The 20,852-nt window shown below is 32.9% G+C and overlaps 1 protein-coding gene across 1 annotated transcript in view; it reads right to left on the bottom strand.

Annotated features, from left to right (window-relative positions):
* The window catches only part of LOC124355822 (dynein axonemal heavy chain 8), a 154,570-nt gene that overhangs the window by 95,678 nt on the left and 38,040 nt on the right, over nucleotides 1-20,852 (bottom strand). Inside the window, exons 16-25 of the mRNA XM_046806976.1 lie at nucleotides 19,215-19,371; nucleotides 17,735-17,982; nucleotides 17,019-17,197; nucleotides 13,618-13,798; nucleotides 13,098-13,435; nucleotides 12,664-12,827; nucleotides 6,933-7,187; nucleotides 5,862-6,102; nucleotides 4,281-4,480; nucleotides 2,028-2,199 (exon numbers count right to left, since the gene is read on the bottom strand). Of these exons, the coding sequence (XP_046662932.1) occupies nucleotides 2,028-2,199; nucleotides 4,281-4,480; nucleotides 5,862-6,102; nucleotides 6,933-7,187; nucleotides 12,664-12,827; nucleotides 13,098-13,435; nucleotides 13,618-13,798; nucleotides 17,019-17,197; nucleotides 17,735-17,982; nucleotides 19,215-19,371 (2,135 nt within the window). The remainder of the gene's footprint in view (nucleotides 1-2,027; nucleotides 2,200-4,280; nucleotides 4,481-5,861; nucleotides 6,103-6,932; nucleotides 7,188-12,663; nucleotides 12,828-13,097; nucleotides 13,436-13,617; nucleotides 13,799-17,018; nucleotides 17,198-17,734; nucleotides 17,983-19,214; nucleotides 19,372-20,852) is intronic.

Genomic DNA, 20,852 nt, shown 5'->3' with positions numbered 1-20,852 from the left:
AAATTTCTAGTCTTATAGTTATGGTAACAATTTCTCTCAGTACAGTTTTAGATATGTGACTTGATAAATACAACATTGTAAAAAAATAAATAAACTAGAGAGTGTTCAAATGTTGTACTTAATTTAAAAAGGTATACAGCTCTCAAATGTTTATATACCAGCTATCATCAACCTTATATTTTTTTCTGACAAAGAAAAACTTCATGTGTACCACTGCTATTACCCAAGTCAAAGTCAAGTCAAGATATCTTTATTACATTATCGTCAAGATGAGAATGGTGTCACAGAGAATTTACAATACCAAATCCCAAAGCATAATACCATAGGTTGTGTGAATGAAAAAAGCAAAATATGCCATCAATAGAGAATCAAATCTAACATGAAGCTTAAGTTTAGATAAAAGAAAGTAAACCCTATTGAGTTTGAAAACAACCTGATTTGTATGGGATTGCCAACTAAGTTTATTAATCGAAATGAAAGCTCAAAAGTTTCACAGACTTTTTCAACATTTAATTTGTTTTAGTATATATTATATTTTAAGTTGCATTATGATTAAGTTTTAAAAGGTCTGATAAGAACCAAGAAGTTGCTTTTTCAACTTCTAAAACCCTTTTTCATTTGTGATATGTTCAAGTGTATTATCTTCAACGAGCAAAGATGTATCATCAGGGTAGAGAATAACCTGATGTGGGATGTTAAAAGACAGATCATCACTATGAACAGGAGTGGCCCAAGAAATAGTAAATGAATGTGTTATAAAAATCATTAAATTGTGCCATTATAGAGCACAGCCCCAATATCTAAGGTTAAGACATTTATTGTAACAATAAAAACACAATATCCTGATTTTGTGATTGAATTTATCTGATGATCAGTTTTCATAATTTGTGAAAATGTATTCCATGCAAGTATTGGCTGGACCGTTCATAGCACGTTACAATACTATGTTTGATTATTTTTAAACCCATCTAGAAATTATTAATTTATAAAACTATTACTTTAACATGGTGAATACAGCAATTGGCCTAGAGCACGGTGTATTTTACTTATACTAAAGATCACTCAGTAAAGAGCTGCAGTAAAGTTCTTTGTATCAGGATGGATAGTTTAAAAGGATAACACGACTCAGAACATTTGCAATTGTTATTTGTTACATTGTTTTTCAATCAATCAATCAATAAGTTTTAAGAATTGTAATATATACTCTTCTTCAGGCATAACAAATCTTAACAAACCAAAAAATGAAGTAAAAATCTTAAATATACAGTGTCTCAAAACTGCAACAATATAAATTTTTTAAATCCTATATCTAATTTTGGTACTTTTTTAACTTCTGCCAACATTATTTAGCACCTCTCTTTCATTATTTTGTACTTACCTCATAAACAATTTAAGCCCTTATGCTGTAATTTTGCATGTCGATATTTGTGTTTTCCAGATCTAATCATGGATTAAAATTTATAAGATAATTTAACTTGCATTAAAATGGTAGTACTTTAAAAATTGTATGACCTATTAAAAAATTGACATAACCCATACTATGTAAAAAAAAACATTAAAATACATACAGTATCAAAGTATGACGAAAATATATGAGGAATTACAATTTTACAATACTTAATCCACACAGATAAAACACTAATTACATTAGGTTTAGATACATGTGCACTTAATGTTTGTAATGTTAAAGTGCAAATCATTTGTAACTTTAAAAATAAAACTTCAAAAAATGTTCAACTACTAAGCATTTTGAACAATATAGATAATTTTGAGCTCTACGTCAGGTGCAGTATCTTAAAATGTAGAGCATGTGTAGACTGTCAGGCAAACAGTGTGATATAATGGTTTTATTAAACTGCCAGGTACATTAAATGGACAATGTAATGAAAAAAATACAATGTTCAACATCCTAACTAGTTATTACGTCTTGCAAGTATTTTATGATATTAATGTCCACATGTTCTGAAATTTCCACATCCTTTACATTTAAACCCATCTTGCAACAAAATTTACTTCAAACTACTTACAGCAAATCTCTTTGCCTCTCCTGGCAGTTCTTTGGCAATGTCACCACCAACAAACACTGCCTCCAGGTAAACCCACAAGTTTTGAACTATTAGCCAACTTTCCAGGATCTCCCCGTTGTTTCCCAGTCTCCATACCCACAGCTGGATCTCTTTCTTGAATGGAGCATTGTACCTGTGAGAAACCATGTCTATTACATGAGACCTATTTGTGTTAGCATCAGATTAGTTAGGTTTTGAAATTGCTAGACTTTGTCAGTTCTAGCAGTTCCCTAAAATTGGAAAGAATCTTTAATTACCTTTGAATGACAATCAATGAAATTCAGAGTATTATGGTACAGGAACATTCTAGGGAAAATTACTTGGAAATGGAGTAAATGATCTTGAAATCTCACAAACATAAAATGTATAAAAACTAATGGTTACACAGAAAATTGATTTGGTTTTGAGCGGAACTGTGGAAGATTAATGACTTGATTCAGCACTACGACAATGAACTTGTCCAATTTTGTCCAATATTTCTAAAAAACAAAAGAAACCATCTCTCTATCTCAGTTAACAATAATAGACTTCAAAAATTTATGTGAAAAGAGCAGGTTGTGTGAGTTTAAAATAAAATTGATTTTATTCTAAATAATTTTATGTTATGCAAATAGCACAAACTGATTGTTAAGTATTATTGCATTAAATAACTTGTTTTTTATTGCCTAATATGAAAAAGCTACTTTTATTGAATAATAATTATGTATATATTTTTTGGGCAATTTATACTCTATATTTGCCTTTATTTACTAAACTGTATATACTACATTAATTCTATATCTCTTTCTGCGGCCTAGTGCCTACAATACCATTCCTTACTGGATTAAAATATTCACGTACAGTGACAGACCAATGAACCATTGTTTCCCGAATCAGCTGTTTACTGTACACTCACCAACCAATCACAACGGTTGACTTATCAAGGATCAATTGCCCACCTTGCAAGCGACGGCACGCTTGCTCATTATACTCTCGGTCCTGCCTGGGGCACTTGTGTACTCTCTAGCCACTGCTGACCATACTTACTCTCTCCCCCATGTGTTACTCTCTCACTTAAAATATTAGTTTATCTCTATTTGTTGTACATTTACATTAACATTAAAGTCAGTGCTCTGGATTGGCAATCTCTACCAGAACGTCTCTGCTCCCGGACACCCGGGTCTACCGTGCTCTACAGGACTGGCCACAGTGTTATGAACTATTCGTTTGCGGTCGTATTGTGCGTGAGTGAATCCGTGAAGGACATCTTCCGTCTTCACGCCTGCCTACAAGACAGCAGCCTATTTCCCCGGGCCTCTGATCACAACCTGGCCCTCAACAACAGCAGTCTACGGTTAGGTACCTCTCATGAAAACAAAGGTAACTGTTTATTTTCTGCACTTTATTTGAATATCCACTGTTCATAAACTCATTATGTGTAACCTGGTGAACTCTTGTTAAAATCAGTGTGTTCGGCGTCTTCACTGCCTAGTGTGAAGTGGTCCTTCTTAATCGAGCCTCTAAAATATTATCTCACGGTTCTCATAACCAAAATTCATTCTTTTCACTGTTACAATAGCTAGTATTTTATCATCTCACCTTTTTAAATACATTAGTTCAGTTTATTTTTAAAAGTTATCATTTGACATGTTGTACTGTAAATTGTAGATAGAAAAGATAAATAGACTTATTGATTGATAAAACAACTTGTTTTATTAGACATCTAACTCCTCTGAAGAGATCAAGATTCAAAAACTCAAAATAAAACTTATAAAATGCAATTGAAAGCAATTCTGAAATATTCATCAATGTAGTGTTGAAAGAAGCTAATCGCTTAGTCCAAGTCAAATTCAACAAATCTTTATTCCTTAGTTACAATGCTGTAACATTTGAATAGTGTCAATTTAAACTAATTAAAACACTAATACAAAATAACGCTATAATAAAACTACCTGAGTTGCAAATCAAAATATTCATCTAATTAATAGAAAGTATTAAAGCTCATTAAGTATGCTTTAAGCTTTCTTTTAAATATTTTATGTTCTATTTCTTGTTTGGTGGCATTATATAGTGTAGTGCTTTAATTGGAACTATGCTGAAACTACCACTGAGTGATTCATCTTCAGCCTGCAGAAGTTTACATTTTCCAGATAAACCTTGTACATAATATTATTCTAAATGAGTAAATGATCACAAGTACATTGCACAGTGACAAGTAGAATATTTGTGACAAACCTGTTTGCTGCTAGAGAATTCATGACCATCAAGCTCTCCTCAATAAGACCATTGATCTCTTGAGTCTCTTGACCCTTGAGTAACAGCTCTCCTCGAGTCTTGAAATTGGCAAACTGCAGCTGAACTCCTCCCCAGTCCAGTATCACCTGCTTCAGTTTTGCCTCAATGTCTCTTTCCTTCAGAGCGCTCAAACAAATGTCCTGCAAGTACAAGAAGTAAAAATAATTTTAATTTCACTTTCTTTGAAGATAATTTTTAGGAGAGATAGTTAGAAGGCTGTAATATTCTTACTACAAGTTAGATTCCTTCCCATGGGATGCATGCATTACAACTACTTAGTTCATATAGTAATATAAGCTATACTCGTTAAAAAAAGCTTTTGCGAGATAATGTATGGCACACCTTTGGATCATGAGATGGATAAGCCACACATGAGATTAGTCATTTTTAAGTTATCAGATTAGCTGTTTACATGGTAACAGCTGTTATATCGCATTAATGTTATATTTGATTGGAGACATTGCTGTCTAATCAGTGCTGCTGTCTAATAAGGTACAAAAAAACCTGTCCATGAGTAAAATAACAAACATGAGAACTGTTGACAGAACGGACATAATGCTCACCTGTGTACCTAGCATAAGGCATACACAAAAATGATACAAAAAACTGTTCCTTTATATTCTGGACCTGGTAGTCCTCAATGATTATGCATTATTATGTTCAAAACTGGTAAAAACCCATTCATTACTTATTTATTTAAATCTTGAGATTATATGTCAACTCCTGCAAAGAAATATGGGGATGCCGATTCAGCTGAAAAAAGGGAGCTGCTCTTCTCCTGCTGAACCTCCACTAAGGCTACCTAATTTCATTTCCCTTTGTGTGTTACATCAGCAGATAAAAAGAGTATCCAACACACCAGTGTCACAAGTGCAAACCCATAATGAAACGGGAATGAGTCAGGCGAGAATCACAATGTTCGTCCAAGAAATGTGGCATTGCCTTGTGGAATTCCATACTCTGAGGACATACTGAAAGGAACACTACTGAGTTTTTTACATAGTATACTCTATTATTACATAGTACATTATACTGAAGAGGGTTAGGTTGCTACAATGATGTCTGATGTCTAGTCTCACTCACGGCTTAGAGAAAACTGATTGATTTTCCTGATGCATCATTCTTTTCCTCCATCTCCTCATGACTACGTGAGCCAATCAGACGCAAGATTACGTTGTAAGAAACCTTTTTTAATAACTTTGTTGGTGCCATGGCAGTGACTCTTTCATCTACTATGTAGTGGATGTCATTTTTAGAAATCTTTGGTTTTTTTTACTTTTTATTTTCCTACAAATACTAATTAATATAATCATTAAATTTTGATCCTTTGCATGGTGAACTTCTTTATTACTAACCATGGTTGACTACATTGCTTTTTCATTGTGTGCTGCACTGAAAGACAAGAAACACTGCATATTTTATTTTTTCTGACTCTGCCTTCTCTAAATATGTTTGGCATTAAATAAAAGAGTACCTGAAAATTAATCAAAAGAAGCAAAATAGAAGCCCATCAAACTGTACCTCAACATCATCTTTGAACTTTAGCAGTGGTGCATCCATGACATTCTTTAATGTAAACTCGTCATTGTCTACATCAAAAGGACAGTTGAGCAATTTTTCCAACCGTTGCCAATGACGATCTTTCATCGACTTGTTGGCCATCATCTCCAGCAGAGGACAAGCCTCATTGAAGTCATCAATCTTCTTCTTCAACTCTATAAAAGCCGGCCAGTCTTTCATACCTCTGGGCAGCTTACGGCATCTGTTCATTTGTGAATATTTCAACTCAGTATTTGAAAACAATAAAGACAATAGTGAGCAAAAAGTTTTAAATATTAGTGTATAAAATACACTAGTAACTGTAAAAACACAGTTGAATTTAACCATCCTTGGTGTAATTGAGTAACAACATTCTCAAAGATAACACAAATCTGAAAGATCTGTTATAATGTGCAAGAATTTTTCCAGAAAACAATTTTATAGTAAGGAGTCAAAAAAAATTTACTTGTTTCTTTCATTTTGTTTATGTTCAACTCTAACAATAATATTGACCTCAGCAAGATATCAGGATTTATTGGAGGAGGGAGAGTAGCTAAATAAGTGTTGATCAGTGACTAAACAAATTAGGTTGACCCTTTGGCAGTTGTCAGACTGAGCACATCCAAAAGACTAAAAAGTAACTTAATTTATTTTCTTAATGAACAGAAGGTAGAATCCTTTAAAATGTTTACTCACAAACAAATTAAAAGTTTATAAAATGTTCAAACTGTAGAAAAATGCTTATTGGGAAAACCCCACATATCCTAAATTTGATTGTTAGGATAAACCATGTTAGAATAAACCAAACTAGACAAACCTGACACTACACAGTTAGATTTCTTAATGAGTCATTAACTTACTTTTATATAGTTCTTTTAAATAAAGAGTTTTTGAGGGAAATATTCAGCATATTATACATGAAATTGTAATTTTGTGTTGTTTACTGGGAAATGGATACACCGAAATTTTTATGTTAGTTTTATCTTAAATAAAATAAAACTGTAAGTGACGCAAACATACATTTAGTGTAAAATATACTATTCAACAACGAACCTGTTCTGGAAATCCGTCAGTTCAGCCATTATCTCCTCAATGTCCACATCTTGCCAAGCCAACTCAAAATATCCATCAATTGCCTTGTTAACTACAAGATAAAGTCCATACAGTTTCTGTAGGAGGTTAAACTGTTTCTTTCGTTCTATTAAAATCGGATATTCATTCACTTGCAAAGCAAACAGTTTTTCACCACTGCTGTAAACCTCATATTTTCGCCAAAGCTCATCAAAACGAGCTTGAAACAATAACACCCTGGAAAATAACAAAGTTATTGAAAATTAAAATTTACCATTAACAGCGAGAATTCTGAGATCATTACAATAATGTCTCGTAGCACAAACTGAGAAATTAGAAGAATGAAGCTATAAAACCAGTTTAGTTAATGGACTAAAAGTTAATGAATTTACTGAAAAGTTAATTTACTTTACTTTCAAACAAAAATATCATTTTTCATTATCATGTTTTTTTCTGAAGTAGAGTCTATGATTAATCTTGTGGCACTTAATTGATCTACCATGTCTCAGGTAATAGAAGAATTTGGTTTAAGTTATTTATAGTAAAATCACATCAAGTGGTGCATTAAGGGCTAAAAAAACTCCTCTTAATGGCCGAGAATAGTACTAGACAGACTAGTATCGGGCTCAAAGTCAAAGTCAAAGTCAAAATTTCTTTATCGCCATAATAACATGAGTACATGCATTGGCTTGCGTCAAAGTAAATATAACTAAAACTACTAGCAATCTATGTATGGTACTCTATCTACCGTTAATATACTCTTCTATAGAATACAAACAATTTTCAATTAGAAATGACTTGAGCTTTCTTTTAAAATAGTTTAGATCCAAGTTAGATTTAAGGTGATCAGGAAGAGCGTTAAACAATGATACAGCACTGTAATAGGTGTGACACTTAACACATTCAGTGCGGGCGGCACGGATCCGTGCCGCGCCCGTTCCACGCCAGGGGCGCTTGGCGCGGAACCGTGCCGCCATGCGGCCCAGAACAAATCACTTCAGTGCAAGCCTAGCTTGCGTCGTAAGTGGTAGGATTGTTTTGCGCTCTGTTGTAGTATCACACATAACCTCACTAGTGCGTTGGTTTGTTCCTGGCGCGTGGCACGGTTTCGGTACGGTACTTATTGCATAGCAGCGTGTTGAATATACGTCGGCGCCTCGCATGCGTGACATTGTGGTGTGTGTTACTGTTGTGTTCTTTTAGTTTATTTAAAAAAATGGCTAACGCGAATGATGAGTACAATAGTGACGATCCACTCAGTGATGACGATTCAACTGATAATACCGACATTGACTCTTCTGATGCCGAAGATGACTTTGATTTTGATCCTGCTGCTTGGAGTAATTGTATCTGCAGCTGGAATGAGGGATATTCCTTATACAGGGGATAACAAACTATTGATACCTGTTCCAGGCAATAACGAACCGATTGATTGGTTCAATTTTTTCATTGATCTTGTTTTCTTGGAAAATATCTGCAGATTCACCAATGACTACGCTTTAGAAGTTTTCTTTGGCCCTACAATCATGCCAGGATCTCGCATCCACAGGTGGAAACCGCTGACAGTTCCAGAATTGAGGATTTTCATTGGCATACTAATTCACATGGGAACGATTCGGATATAAACAGGATCCAGGACTACTGGAAGACCGACAGAAAATACAATCTCCAAATTCTTCCGTGAATACATGAGTAGGGATAGATTTCAATTAATTTTGAGATGTTTGTGTTTCCGTCGCGTACATCCAGATGCTGAGGCTCCTGCTGATCGGCTTTACAAAATTCGGTCCATCATTCAGTTGTTCAATGATAAAATGAGGTCTAATTTATTATCCGTCTAAAGAAATGTCCCTTGACGAAGCCATGATTTTGTGGAGGGGACGACTGCAGTTCAGGCAATACGTGAAAGGCAAGAGACATAAGTATGGAGTCAAATTGTACACCCTTTGTGAACCTGAGGGTTTAATTTGTTAGATTTATGGTGTACTCGGGTAAGATGGACGATTTGGGAGGGAAAGGACATGCAGGAAATGTTGTTCTACACTTGATGAGAGACTTTTTGAACAAAGGCCATGCACTTTACATGGACAAACTTTTATAACAGCGTGATACTAGCAAGCAAACTCCTTGCCAACAAAACATATTGCAACGGGTACCCTTCGAGTTGATCGGAAGTTCAACCCACGAACTGTCGTAGCAGCAAAATTGAAAAAAGGCGAAACCACCTGCCAATACGGAAATGGCATTCTTGTGGGGAAATGGAGGGATGAACGAGATGTTCTATACATCTCAACCCAATTTGAAAATGAAATGGTGACCATGGAAAATAGGAAGAGGGCATCGAAAAACAGAAGCCTAAACCTGTAGTCCACTACAATGCTCATATGAAGGGGGGTGGACAGAGCAGACCAACTAATGTCGTACTACCCAATAGAACGGAAGACCATTAGATGGTATAAAAAAATATTTGTTCACTTCCTTCAAATGGCTATGGTAAATTGCATGTCTTTGTGAACATGAATTCCGGTGCAAGAAAGATGCCATTTTGGAATTCAGAGATTTAGTAGATTCTCTTTGGCCCCCAAAGCCAGCACAACCTCCCCGAACTCTCCGGTGCACCGCCTCGTTCAAAACGAAAGATGCCATGAAGGGAATTCAGAGATAAATTGCAAAAGTAGATTCTCCTATCTTGCAGTGCCCAAAGCCAGCACAAACCTCCCCGAACGTTCGAGAACCCTCTGCACCGCCTTTTCAAAGAACTAAGAAAAACTCATCAGGGAGACAGTTGTAAATATATTATAATTAGTGCTGCAGAGTATTAGAATAAAATTTAGAGGTTATGTAAACTGATTGAATGAGCAAGAGCGTAACTACTGTGACCTATCTCTGAACTAGTGTTGTGCTCCTGGCGCGCGGCACGGAACCGTGCCGCCAATTCGTTGCACTATACGGAGCTATTTCTGACCGGAAACCAGTTTTAACAATCATTGATGATCCAAAGGAGTCATATGGGTTGTTAGTCGCTCACTTATAATTTTAGCCATATATCTATTATACAGAATAAATTATTTCAGCAGGTTATGTGTTGTAAACTAACATTAGTATGAGCAAGAGCGTAACTACTGTGACAGTTTTTGGTGTTTCGCAGGTCGTATCCAGATTGAGGGACAAGAGATTGAAAAATACCATGGTTCTGCTTAAAAAACATCAAAGTGTAAAAAATGTAAACACAAGGAAATGTCAGAACTTCAAACTTCTTAAAAACAGATTTACAAGACTCTCTTTGACGAATGCCAGAAACAATTCGCATTGCCCTCTTCTGCAAGACAAAGATACAATGCGTATTGCATCTCTCGGAACCCCAGATGGTTACCGCATAAGAAAGGAAAGGAAAAATAAGTGCATAATATGTTGTAAGTAGAACATCAGTGTTTACAAAATGAGAAAGCCTACGCAGTACAAATATTCCAGAACTTATCCTCTGCGCCACGTCGCTTATATGACAGGAAAAACTTAAATTTCTGTCAATAGATAAGCCCAAAAACTTAACGCTTTGTTCAGAAGACTTCTACATCATCAACCCAAACACTAAGGTCATCATTATGCTTTCTTGTGATAGCAAATTCAAGTAATGTGGTTTTATTAGTGTTGATAACTAATACATTTTCTTGGAACCATTGGACTATCTGGTTAGATTATACAAAGGTTTTGACCTCCATGATTTCACGACATTGGCTCTCTATCACAATTGATGTGTCGTCCGCAAACAAGCACAAGTGGGCATCTGAGATACATCTTCTAAGATCATTAATATATAAAATAAACAAAAGAGGACCCAGAATGGAACATTAACTCCGTTCAAACTAGTAGTCAACTTATAAATTATTCTTACCAAAACAAAGCTTCAATAAAATGTCCAGCATACAAAAGCATAAAACTTTATTTATTGAACATGATGGTAAGAGAATTAAAATTTTTTCACTAACATATTAAACATCCTCAGTCATGGCTAGTTTCTGTCAAAATTACAATTCATGAAATTTAACCTATAATTTGTGTCATTACAAGACACAATGTACAGAGTTAGGAATTAGAAAGAATAAATTTACACAATTATCACATTGCATCAGTTTATTGTAGGAATAGCACAAAAAGAGTTTATTAAGATTTCTTCCAAGAGGTCCATTAACTAAATTAATGGTTTTACAGCTTCATTCTTTAAATTCTTATTTTGTGCTAAGAGACATTGATGTAATGATCTCAGAATTCTCACTGCTAACGGTAATGAATGTAAAGGCAAGGAATTGTAATTCGTACACCTGTGCAGTTTGCTGGAGATAGGTGGCTTGAGTTTTGTATTGTTGAATATGTTTTAACAAGTGACAGTTTTATACTGGTGGAATGAATATATCAAATACATTTAAAAAAAGTCTATAACTGAGAGTCTTGTAAAGAACTATACAATTTTTGTTATGGTTGGTGATTTTAATAATAATTTTTTTGACTAATGAACAATGTTTAATACGTACAAAGTAACAGAGTATTATATTTAATCAATTTTTCAACCAGAATATGTAAAGATTCTGAATCTGTCATAGACAATGTTTTTAAAATGTACCTAAATGCATTTACTAATAGCTTCTTCTACGAATGTAAATTACAGAATATATATAAAAATAAACTTAAATAGAACTAGTTTTTAATATGTTCATTTCGTAAATTGCTTGTTAAAGACATAATAAAGGAGCTGAGCAAACGATTTGTAATTATTTTTGAAAGGTTCTTACAATTTGTGTTGAAAATATACATATATTAAACTGCCAGAAATTACTTAGATACAATTTTAAACATATCTAAGAACATCATCTATATAACATAATTCAAATGATTTTTACAATAGTTAAGTCGTTGACAATTTTAACAGAACAGTAGTATAGATAGAGAAGTAAATAATGTATTCTCCACTGGGGTGGGTAATTTGAAAAAAGTGCTAAATATTATTACTTGACAAAATGTTTCTAAAGTTGTGCAGATAAATATTCAGATACTTATCAAACTTAAGACAAATAACAAAACTACAGAAACACAAACAACATAAATAAATCCAGTTGGTGAACAAAAAAGTTAATACAATCTAATTTTATTTAATATCAATAAAACTACGAATAAAACAAGGTTCAAATCACAAAAGATAAAAGGAGAGCTATAAAGAGCAAAGTGGATGAAAGATTGGATAATTACTTAATGACAAATGGAACATCAAAAAAAGTTCAAACCTCAGAAGATACGAGAATAAACAGAAAGATTACAGTGAAGGAAGGATGAATATAACTATTTTTGAAGTAGTAAGTAACAATCACATAGACATTATAGTGCAGCTGAAGTAGTTATTACCTAACTATTAGTTTCCGTTTCTTCACACCTATGACAAGATAATGATAGGTACTATTACAGAGAAATACTACTTTATGCTTCACTCACTCCATGAAAAGAAATTTTACTTGATATTTTATTCATTGCATCCAAAGAAATTTAATATTGCTTCTAGTGCCTATTTTTCACTTGGTATACATACCTCTCATTATACAGTATAATGTATTGGCTATAGATATACATATCGTCTTTTTCAAAAATCAAAAGCAATTTCAAATTCAAAATGAAAGTTTTTTATGGTAATTTGATCGTTAATAAAGATTTAAGGAAGGAAACATACCTGTCACTAGCCTCCCTGGCTTCCAAACCCTCAACCATTGGACCATTCTCCTCGAAGTCGCGATCAAAGTCAAAAACTTCTTGGGCAAACTCAGCAACACCCTCCATTAATTCTTTCTTCATAGGCTCTTGGCATTTACAAAGTGTTTCTTGCATTTCCTTAGACTAAACATATAAACATACACACATTTTTTTAACATTTTGTAATACTATATCAAACATTTATCTTAAACATCTTACAAAAGGTTGATCTAACATTTGTCAAGTTTCAAACTTGATATTAAAAACTTGTTACTTAAAATTTAAATTGGGGTGTATGGAACCTGCAACCCAAAATACTATTTAAATCATTTACAAATCGACAATCTTTTTAGAGAAAACTAAATTTAAACATAGTCAGAGAGCATTCTGAGGAAGATATAAAGTTAAACTTACATAAGTAATCAGATTATTGAAATTGAACCGTAGACCATCAACTTTTTCTATATCTTCAGGTGGTACTTTTATATTAAATTTTGCAAATATAGCATAAGCTTCTTCAATGGCAATCAGCTCTCTATCCAGATGTATGAAATTGTCCCTGACAGACTCAAGACATGCCATAGCCAACCGAACATCGTCTAAGTCTTTCACTGGCTTCAGCAGAACATCACCTTTCACCTCAATAAACTCCCATAGATCCGCAAGCTTTTTACGATACGCATTTAACAGTATATTTCCCAAAGTGAGTTTCCATTCTTTCCACTCCACTTTGAGTGCAAGTTTGAATTTGGCTGAAATCATTATTACTAAAAATTAAAATACAGTATTTTAAAGTCCTTATACAAGCAGTATATTATATATGACAACTGTAACACAAACTCTTTCTTAGACCTTTAACATCTATTAAAAATTATAAACTCTGAAAATTTTAAATCACCAATGAAGAAATGAAAGTCTAACAGAAAAAACTTGCCGGTCTGTATTTCTAGAGGCCCTAAGATATTTAGGGCTGGTATTTCCTCAATGGTCTGAAGGAGTTTTTCCAGTTCTGCAAACTTGTCTTCTATGTAAATTGTCATGGGTTGGGAGTCCACAAAAGCATTCAAGATTTCATTACGCTCATCAGACCATAAGTGTGAAAAAGTTTGATAACTCTGAAAACAATTGAAATGATTAATACTCGTAACTATGAACAAGATTAGTTTTTTATGTACATAACATTATGAGTATGTTAAAAAATAGTAATTATTTATTAGCATAAGCTTGGCTATTTTTCTTATATCAAACATATATCTACATATACTACTTAAGAAATGTAAATGTTACGATGATTCATTTCTCATTCCATAACCCTTTGACAAGTCGTAACATACCCAGTACATCCACCGCTTTCCGATGTAAAATAATTACACATATATTTGGGTACATACTTTATAGTACAGCAAAAACGTAAACAAGCTATTTGCCCATTCAAGAAATCAAGTCAGGATTGCTGTGTAGTTTCAGGTGCTACTCTGGGATGCAGGAGTTAGCCTTGAATTCGCGGGTTTGATTCCAGCACCTGACGTTAAAGATTTTTGTGGTCTGGTGTACATCTGTATGAAGGTAGCCTAACTGTTCTGTAGTAAAGCTGAGTGTAATTCCTACCTTAAAAAAATGTTGGTTGGCTTGGGTACAAGGTGACGAGATCAGTGTATCCTGTATAAATGTACTAGAACCAAAAAAATTCTGTTTGCATTTTTTTATTTACTACACATGAAACACTTGATTTGTGCTATTATATTGTAATATAGGTGCGTGCCATAATAATAGCTTCTAAGAGTAAAAAATAATTTAAACTATGATAGCACTATAAATGTGAAAACTGCTATGCTACAACTCCCACATGAAAAGGTTCAATTTTAAATCAAAGTGAACATTTAAAATCCTTCTGAACATTTATTTTGTATTTCAATTATTGTATACAATTTATCTTACTCCTATTTTAGGAGATATTTTGTCGGTTGTTTGGCTATAAACTACTAAATGGTGTAAATTTATTGAAGTACTGACTGATAAGTTTTTGACATATAATAATTTTAGGTCAAAATGCGAATCTAAAATCTCTAAAATATAATCAATGTCAAATATTTCTTTTTATATTAATTTAGAATATAATTATTCGTAACAGATCAATATAGGACAAATTTAAATTTCAAATGGTTTGCAGAAATATCAGTAAGTAGAAGTTGTTGTGTACCACAACTGATAAAGCAAATCAGACAGGTGTTATGTTTTTCATCACATGTAAGTCTAAAATAATTAATAAAGCAAAAGATAAGCCAATCTTATACTAGAATCAATTCAAGCTATTTAATTACGATAATCAATAAAGAAATTTGGTTTCAACACATGATAACCTGAAAAAATTTCACTATGACAGTCATATATTTATATTTTTCAGCATATTTTCTCAATAAACAGGATATCAATGGTGCAGAAAGTTCACTCCAGTATTTGAAACTTTAGCTACAATCAGCATGCACACTTTAAATACATTAATTTTGTTCATGAATGGTATCCATAAAACATCATTTATGTTTGCTATTAGAAGTAGCTCTTATGACTGGTGAGGCTTTTACTGAACATTTTAAATGCAATATATTTATTGTAGATAAAACATTCCTTTAGTTATTTTTTTTATATAAACAGCAATAAATTGTTTCATTCAATCAACGATTTAAGTAACAACTTTTTTATTTTTATTTGTAAAGTAGGAGGAGTGTGTAATGATGAAATTATTACAACAGGACAATGTGGCAAGTAATCTGTGCCTGCTACTTTGGCAAAGAAAGACGTCGCAATACTCCATCTAGTTTCATATATTGCCAATGAACAGTAATGTTTTTATTTATGAGAGTACCAATTTTGAAGCCACTGATCAGTGGTTCTTATCTTGGTGTATGCTGGACAAGTACCTTCTTCTATTAAATGTTGGCCTGCCTACAGTAAGTAAATGTTATGTACTTAATCCAAATGTCAGACGCGATTTACAAGATATACGCCATAGACTAGATGTAGGCGGCCAAGGACTTCAGTTGTTATTTAAGATACTCCTCTGACAGTCCTTCTGTAGTGTATGGAGCATGTAGGCGGTCTATTTACATATTAGAGTGTTAGTTTCTTGGATACAGAGAAGATCCTCTTTCCTACCTTGGCAATGATAATTTATAGCTGTTGATCAACTGCTTCAGCAGAGTTATTATTATTATTATTATTATTATTCAGATTCTGAGTATCTTTTTCACTTTGGAAATACCTTACTGTGTGTTCCATGGTTTCTCTAATAGTAAATTTTACCTAAATTAGAAATTTATTTCATTCCATTGTGATCTAAATCACAAAATATGTTTTTTTTAATTAATTTTTATTCCAGCTTTACCAGAAACCCTAGAAACATCTCAATGAGCATTTTTGTTATTTCCACTTAGGACAAGAAGCTGAGAAACCTCTTATCCCACTTAGTGATGTGCTACTTATAAAAGATCCATTGGGTTGCCCATATATAAGTGACATTAGTTTTTGCTGTACCCAGTTTAGGTTCAATTGAAAGGTATAAACCAGCCAGAAATGAACTTCTGTGGAAAACATTTGTAGTTACTATAGTAGTAAATTCTTGATTGATCAGAGATTTATTTCATCCCACCAAGAATTACATCAAAAAGTAGAATGTTTTTGTATTAATGTGTATTTTTATTCCTGCTATTTTAGAAATCTTGAAACACCTTTCTGGGTGTTATTTTAGTAATAAATTTGTATTTGTTTAGTAATTTATTTTTCCCACCAAGAATCATGTCACAAAGTAGGTTTATTCTTTTCAAATGTTTATTTTATTCCAGCTATTTAAGAAACCTCAATTGTGTATATAAACTTGTATACTTCAGGTATTAATTCTGATTTCATTAAAACCTAAATACAAATTATTGATAGTCCAATATTTAATTGTGACCCATCAAATTTCAATCAACTAATGCAGTAGTACAGTAAATCTTGAATTAGTTACAATTAATATTTATGCATTTTATCAGTGAAACTTCTGCTATAAACATCATTATGTAAGACATATCACAGTTTTAATCTCACACCAAAGCACTTTCACAGATTCTATAGAAGATTTCCTTTTTTATAACTATAGACAAATCGCATACAACTCAAGTAGTAGCATCATGAGAGAGGACTTTTTTAGATACACCATTGACAAATTTAGCTACCGGTAGTCAGTTTGATCAGTGTGAACTGACTTTTTCTCTTAACCTGCTCAAAATAGACTCAGTCTATATCCAGTTATTATTATTAATGGAATTATTTCATACACTAAAAACTATACAGCGATACCTGTAGCAACTTGTTGACATCTGGTTTAACAAGCAGAAGGTTTCCCTGAAGAGCCACAGTCAGCCTGACTACCTCTTTATTTTCCATGACCTGCTTGAGGTAGTCTCTGCTCCGCTCCGTGCCCATGCCTCCACTCATGTCCGTAGACATGATGTCAAATACAATGCTCTTGGCATTGGCTAGAAACAGGATTTAAATTCCATTATTAATAAATGACATCGCATTATTGTTAAACTTTCTCCTATTTGTCATGATTTCAAGTTAGACATTTCAACTGAAAAACGTTAAATTGAAGGAATAACAATAACAGGTTTTCCAGAAATGATTCATCATTAATAATAAATTTCAAAAAAAGTAATATTCTTAACACAACTTTCAGAACTATAACGAAAACTTAACGGAACTATACACTACTTTCTTGTATCTTTGTAAAGCAAAGGAAAAACTCAACTTTTATGTTTTCTTTAATAAAATTAAACTTAAAAGACAGATTTACGTATTTATAAGGCACTGCAGTTTCAACTGAATTATTGTGTGAAAACAAGCATGAAATGAAAACACAAGCATTTTTATTAGGTATTATATTTTTTTCTTTTTTGATACCTTATACTGTATTATTTCAAATTATGTAACACACAGGCCAAAAGGAACCTAGCTTATAATATATGGTAACCAGACATAGTCTAACTTAATCTTCAGACTTTTAACACACTTACGTTTACTAACTGGTCTTGGATGCCGCAATAACCCTACTCCACTTTTCTTGTCACCCTGTACACTGCCCCATTGTGGGATGCTCCGGATTGTGTTCAGTACAGACTTTGTCACCTTGGAGAAATAAGCTTGCATCTCTTCCAAGGTGGGGACGATGGTAACGTTGGGGATGTAAAGGACCATATCTCCTGTCAGCAGCGGGTAGGCATAGTGTGGATCTGACTTATTGTGCTCATGACGGATCACAAGGCTGTAAAAAATTAAGTTTCACAAAAGGAAAGAACATTTAAATCAATGAGAAACTTATTATCTGAACAATCTTTACAAAAGTATTCTGTATATTACAACTTGTATTTACAACAGAAAAAAATGATCTAATACTGGTACCCAGGTAAAACTATGACTTCTCTTTATTCTCTTCCTTTTTAAACCTAGGGAGAGTGTTGTGAATGTCACAAGATGTTTGAAGTAGTGAATTCAATTAATAAATTGGTGATTTGAATGCTTATTTAAAGGAATTTTAAATTATTAAATTTCTCAGCGAGTGAAATCAGATATGTGAAACTGAACTAATATAATGGAGTAATCTACTAATATAAAACAAGAGGTTTGTAGCAGTTGAAAACTATACATGAGTCGTAAACACCTAATATAAAATGTATCATATGATACAAATAGTGAATTCAAATTTGACCAATACTAATTTTCATAAATGACAGTTAAACTTCTGATCTGTTCATTGTGATATAACAACATGAAACCATAAAAATCAACACAGAATCCACACTGATCGGCGACACATGATACAACAAAAAGGGCAATTAACAAGAATTAAAAACGGATCTACTTCATGGTATACTCGGAAAATTAAGATGCATGATACAAAAAAAGCGACTGTGTCCTCAAACAGCCAATCATACCCAAGAGCTCTTGGGTGATTTTGGATTGGAAATTTTATATTATCTGCTCTAGAGCCCGGATTTGGCCCCGAACAACTACCACCTGTTCCCAGTGATGAAGACATGGCTAGCTAGGCAACGATTAGACATGATAATGATGCTGAACCACATGTCGGTGTAAACCAATGGTTGAACTCGTAGGCGGCAGATTTCTACAGAGATGGTACTAAAAAGCTTGTACCACGTTATGATAAATGTCTTAATTGAAATGGTGTTTATATGGTGCTATGTAGGAGAGTAGCCAGAGTTTACCTTCAATATGTATATAATAAAAATTGTTATTTTCGCATTGATAATTTTTATTTCAAAACGTCTGTTACTTTCTGGAGAGCCCTTGTACTTAAACTATTTACATCACTAACTAATTCGAGATAAGTAGACATTTTTATTACATGTATACACATTTATTATGTTTCAAATTAAAATACATATTAATACTAAAAATGTTCTTAATCAGGTCTCTTGGCTTTTTATTTTTAATAGAAAAAGAAAAAAAATTTACCTCCTGGAGATAAAGCTTTACCTTGATGAACTTGCACGCTCTCTCAAGGTTCTTAGTGTGTTTCTTGTAGCTTTGGTAAGGGCATCCATGTTTTTGCGATTAAAGAAGCCATAAACCTCCATGCAATCAGCTTTTAAATCATCTATTGTGTATTCATCTTTTTCTTTTTTATATGGATCTACCACATATGCATTTGAATTATTAAAACAAAATATTATGTAGAACAGGAAACTGCAAGGAATATTTATTAGATAAATGAGAATTATGTGAATGAGAATGATTAACTTTTCATGATCTCAGTACAGCATCTGCTCCCATCATGTTTGCAGACATTTAGATGCTCTTTGCTTAAAAGCTGTAAAAGTTAATATGTTTTAGAAAAATTAGTTACCCACCAAATAAATTTTCAACTTTTCGACTCAATACAATCAGAAAGAGATAATTGTTTGAACCACGTTGTTGTAGAAGATGAAACTTGTGTCTCACATGACTCCTGAGCCAAAGCAGAATCAAAGGAATAGCTAAAAACACTGTAGCTGAAAACAATGAAAGCCAAACACACAGTGCAGTAAACAAGATCCTTGCAACATTATTTCGGGACAGTTAAGGAATTTTTCAGTGATATTTTATGCAGAGAGGCATGACAATCAATTGTGATGTTTTGTAAGCTCTTAAGCCGTTTAACCACCAAGGGCCTACATATAGGTCTCGTCATGGTTGATGATAGACCACCAAGGGCCTTTGTACAGGCCCTCTACATTTTCGCATGCTATACAATTAATTTTTGGTACATTTTTAATTAATTAACTGCATTTCATTGTGACTAGTAGCCCTTTAAGAATATTATTAATTAGTTACACTTATATAAAATTTTTTATAGTGCTAGGTATTGTATAAGGTAACAATATCTCTAGATGGCAATGACTATTGCATCTTGACCACAGATGACACACAGTCATGTGTGATTTTATTTCTGCTCACAATTGTTGTTCTTATACAATACTCTTATTTACATTCTTAACCAAATTATTATTGTTGTAAAAAAGTAAAAATCCTTATTTTTATGTTCTACTTATATGTAAAATTCAGATTTGTCATGTTAATGTTTTTTGCATACTCAATTTTCATTTTAAATGTTACATATTATTTGCTCTACGATTAACCAAAATTTATTTTATAACAGAATTACAAACATTATTATGTAATAATAATTGTATTCTCATGTATGTAATTTCAAACGTATAACTTACTGAGAGTATAGTAGTTTTATGAAAATGTAAGTTTTGTAGTTATAAAATAAATTAAGTATTATATCTATAAAATGGTAGTATTATATTCTCAAATTTGTTCCAGATGTTCTTAGACAGATATAATTTATATAATAAGTACTTCTAACATTACACAGTAAATTTATTAAGATTTGTTTACGATTTAAATCTAAAAATGAAATATTTAAAAATAAATTATAGTCCAAGTCTGAATGCAGAATTTAATGTACTAAAGTTAAAATCATCATTGTATGTTTTAAATTAGCAGAAGTACAAATGAATAAATATGTGTATATATGTACAAAACAACAATGTCTATGCAACTAACTATGTAGATGGCCCTCATGGTTAGCACACCAACAACTTGTAGCTTATGGCCTAGCACTAAAAG

This window comes from Homalodisca vitripennis, chromosome 2, assembly GCF_021130785.1.
Source record: "Homalodisca vitripennis isolate AUS2020 chromosome 2, UT_GWSS_2.1, whole genome shotgun sequence".
Lineage (NCBI taxonomy): Eukaryota > Metazoa > Arthropoda > Insecta > Hemiptera > Cicadellidae > Homalodisca > Homalodisca vitripennis.
Note: the sequence above shows the minus strand (reverse complement) of the source record. Positions and strands in the feature narration are given on the sequence as shown.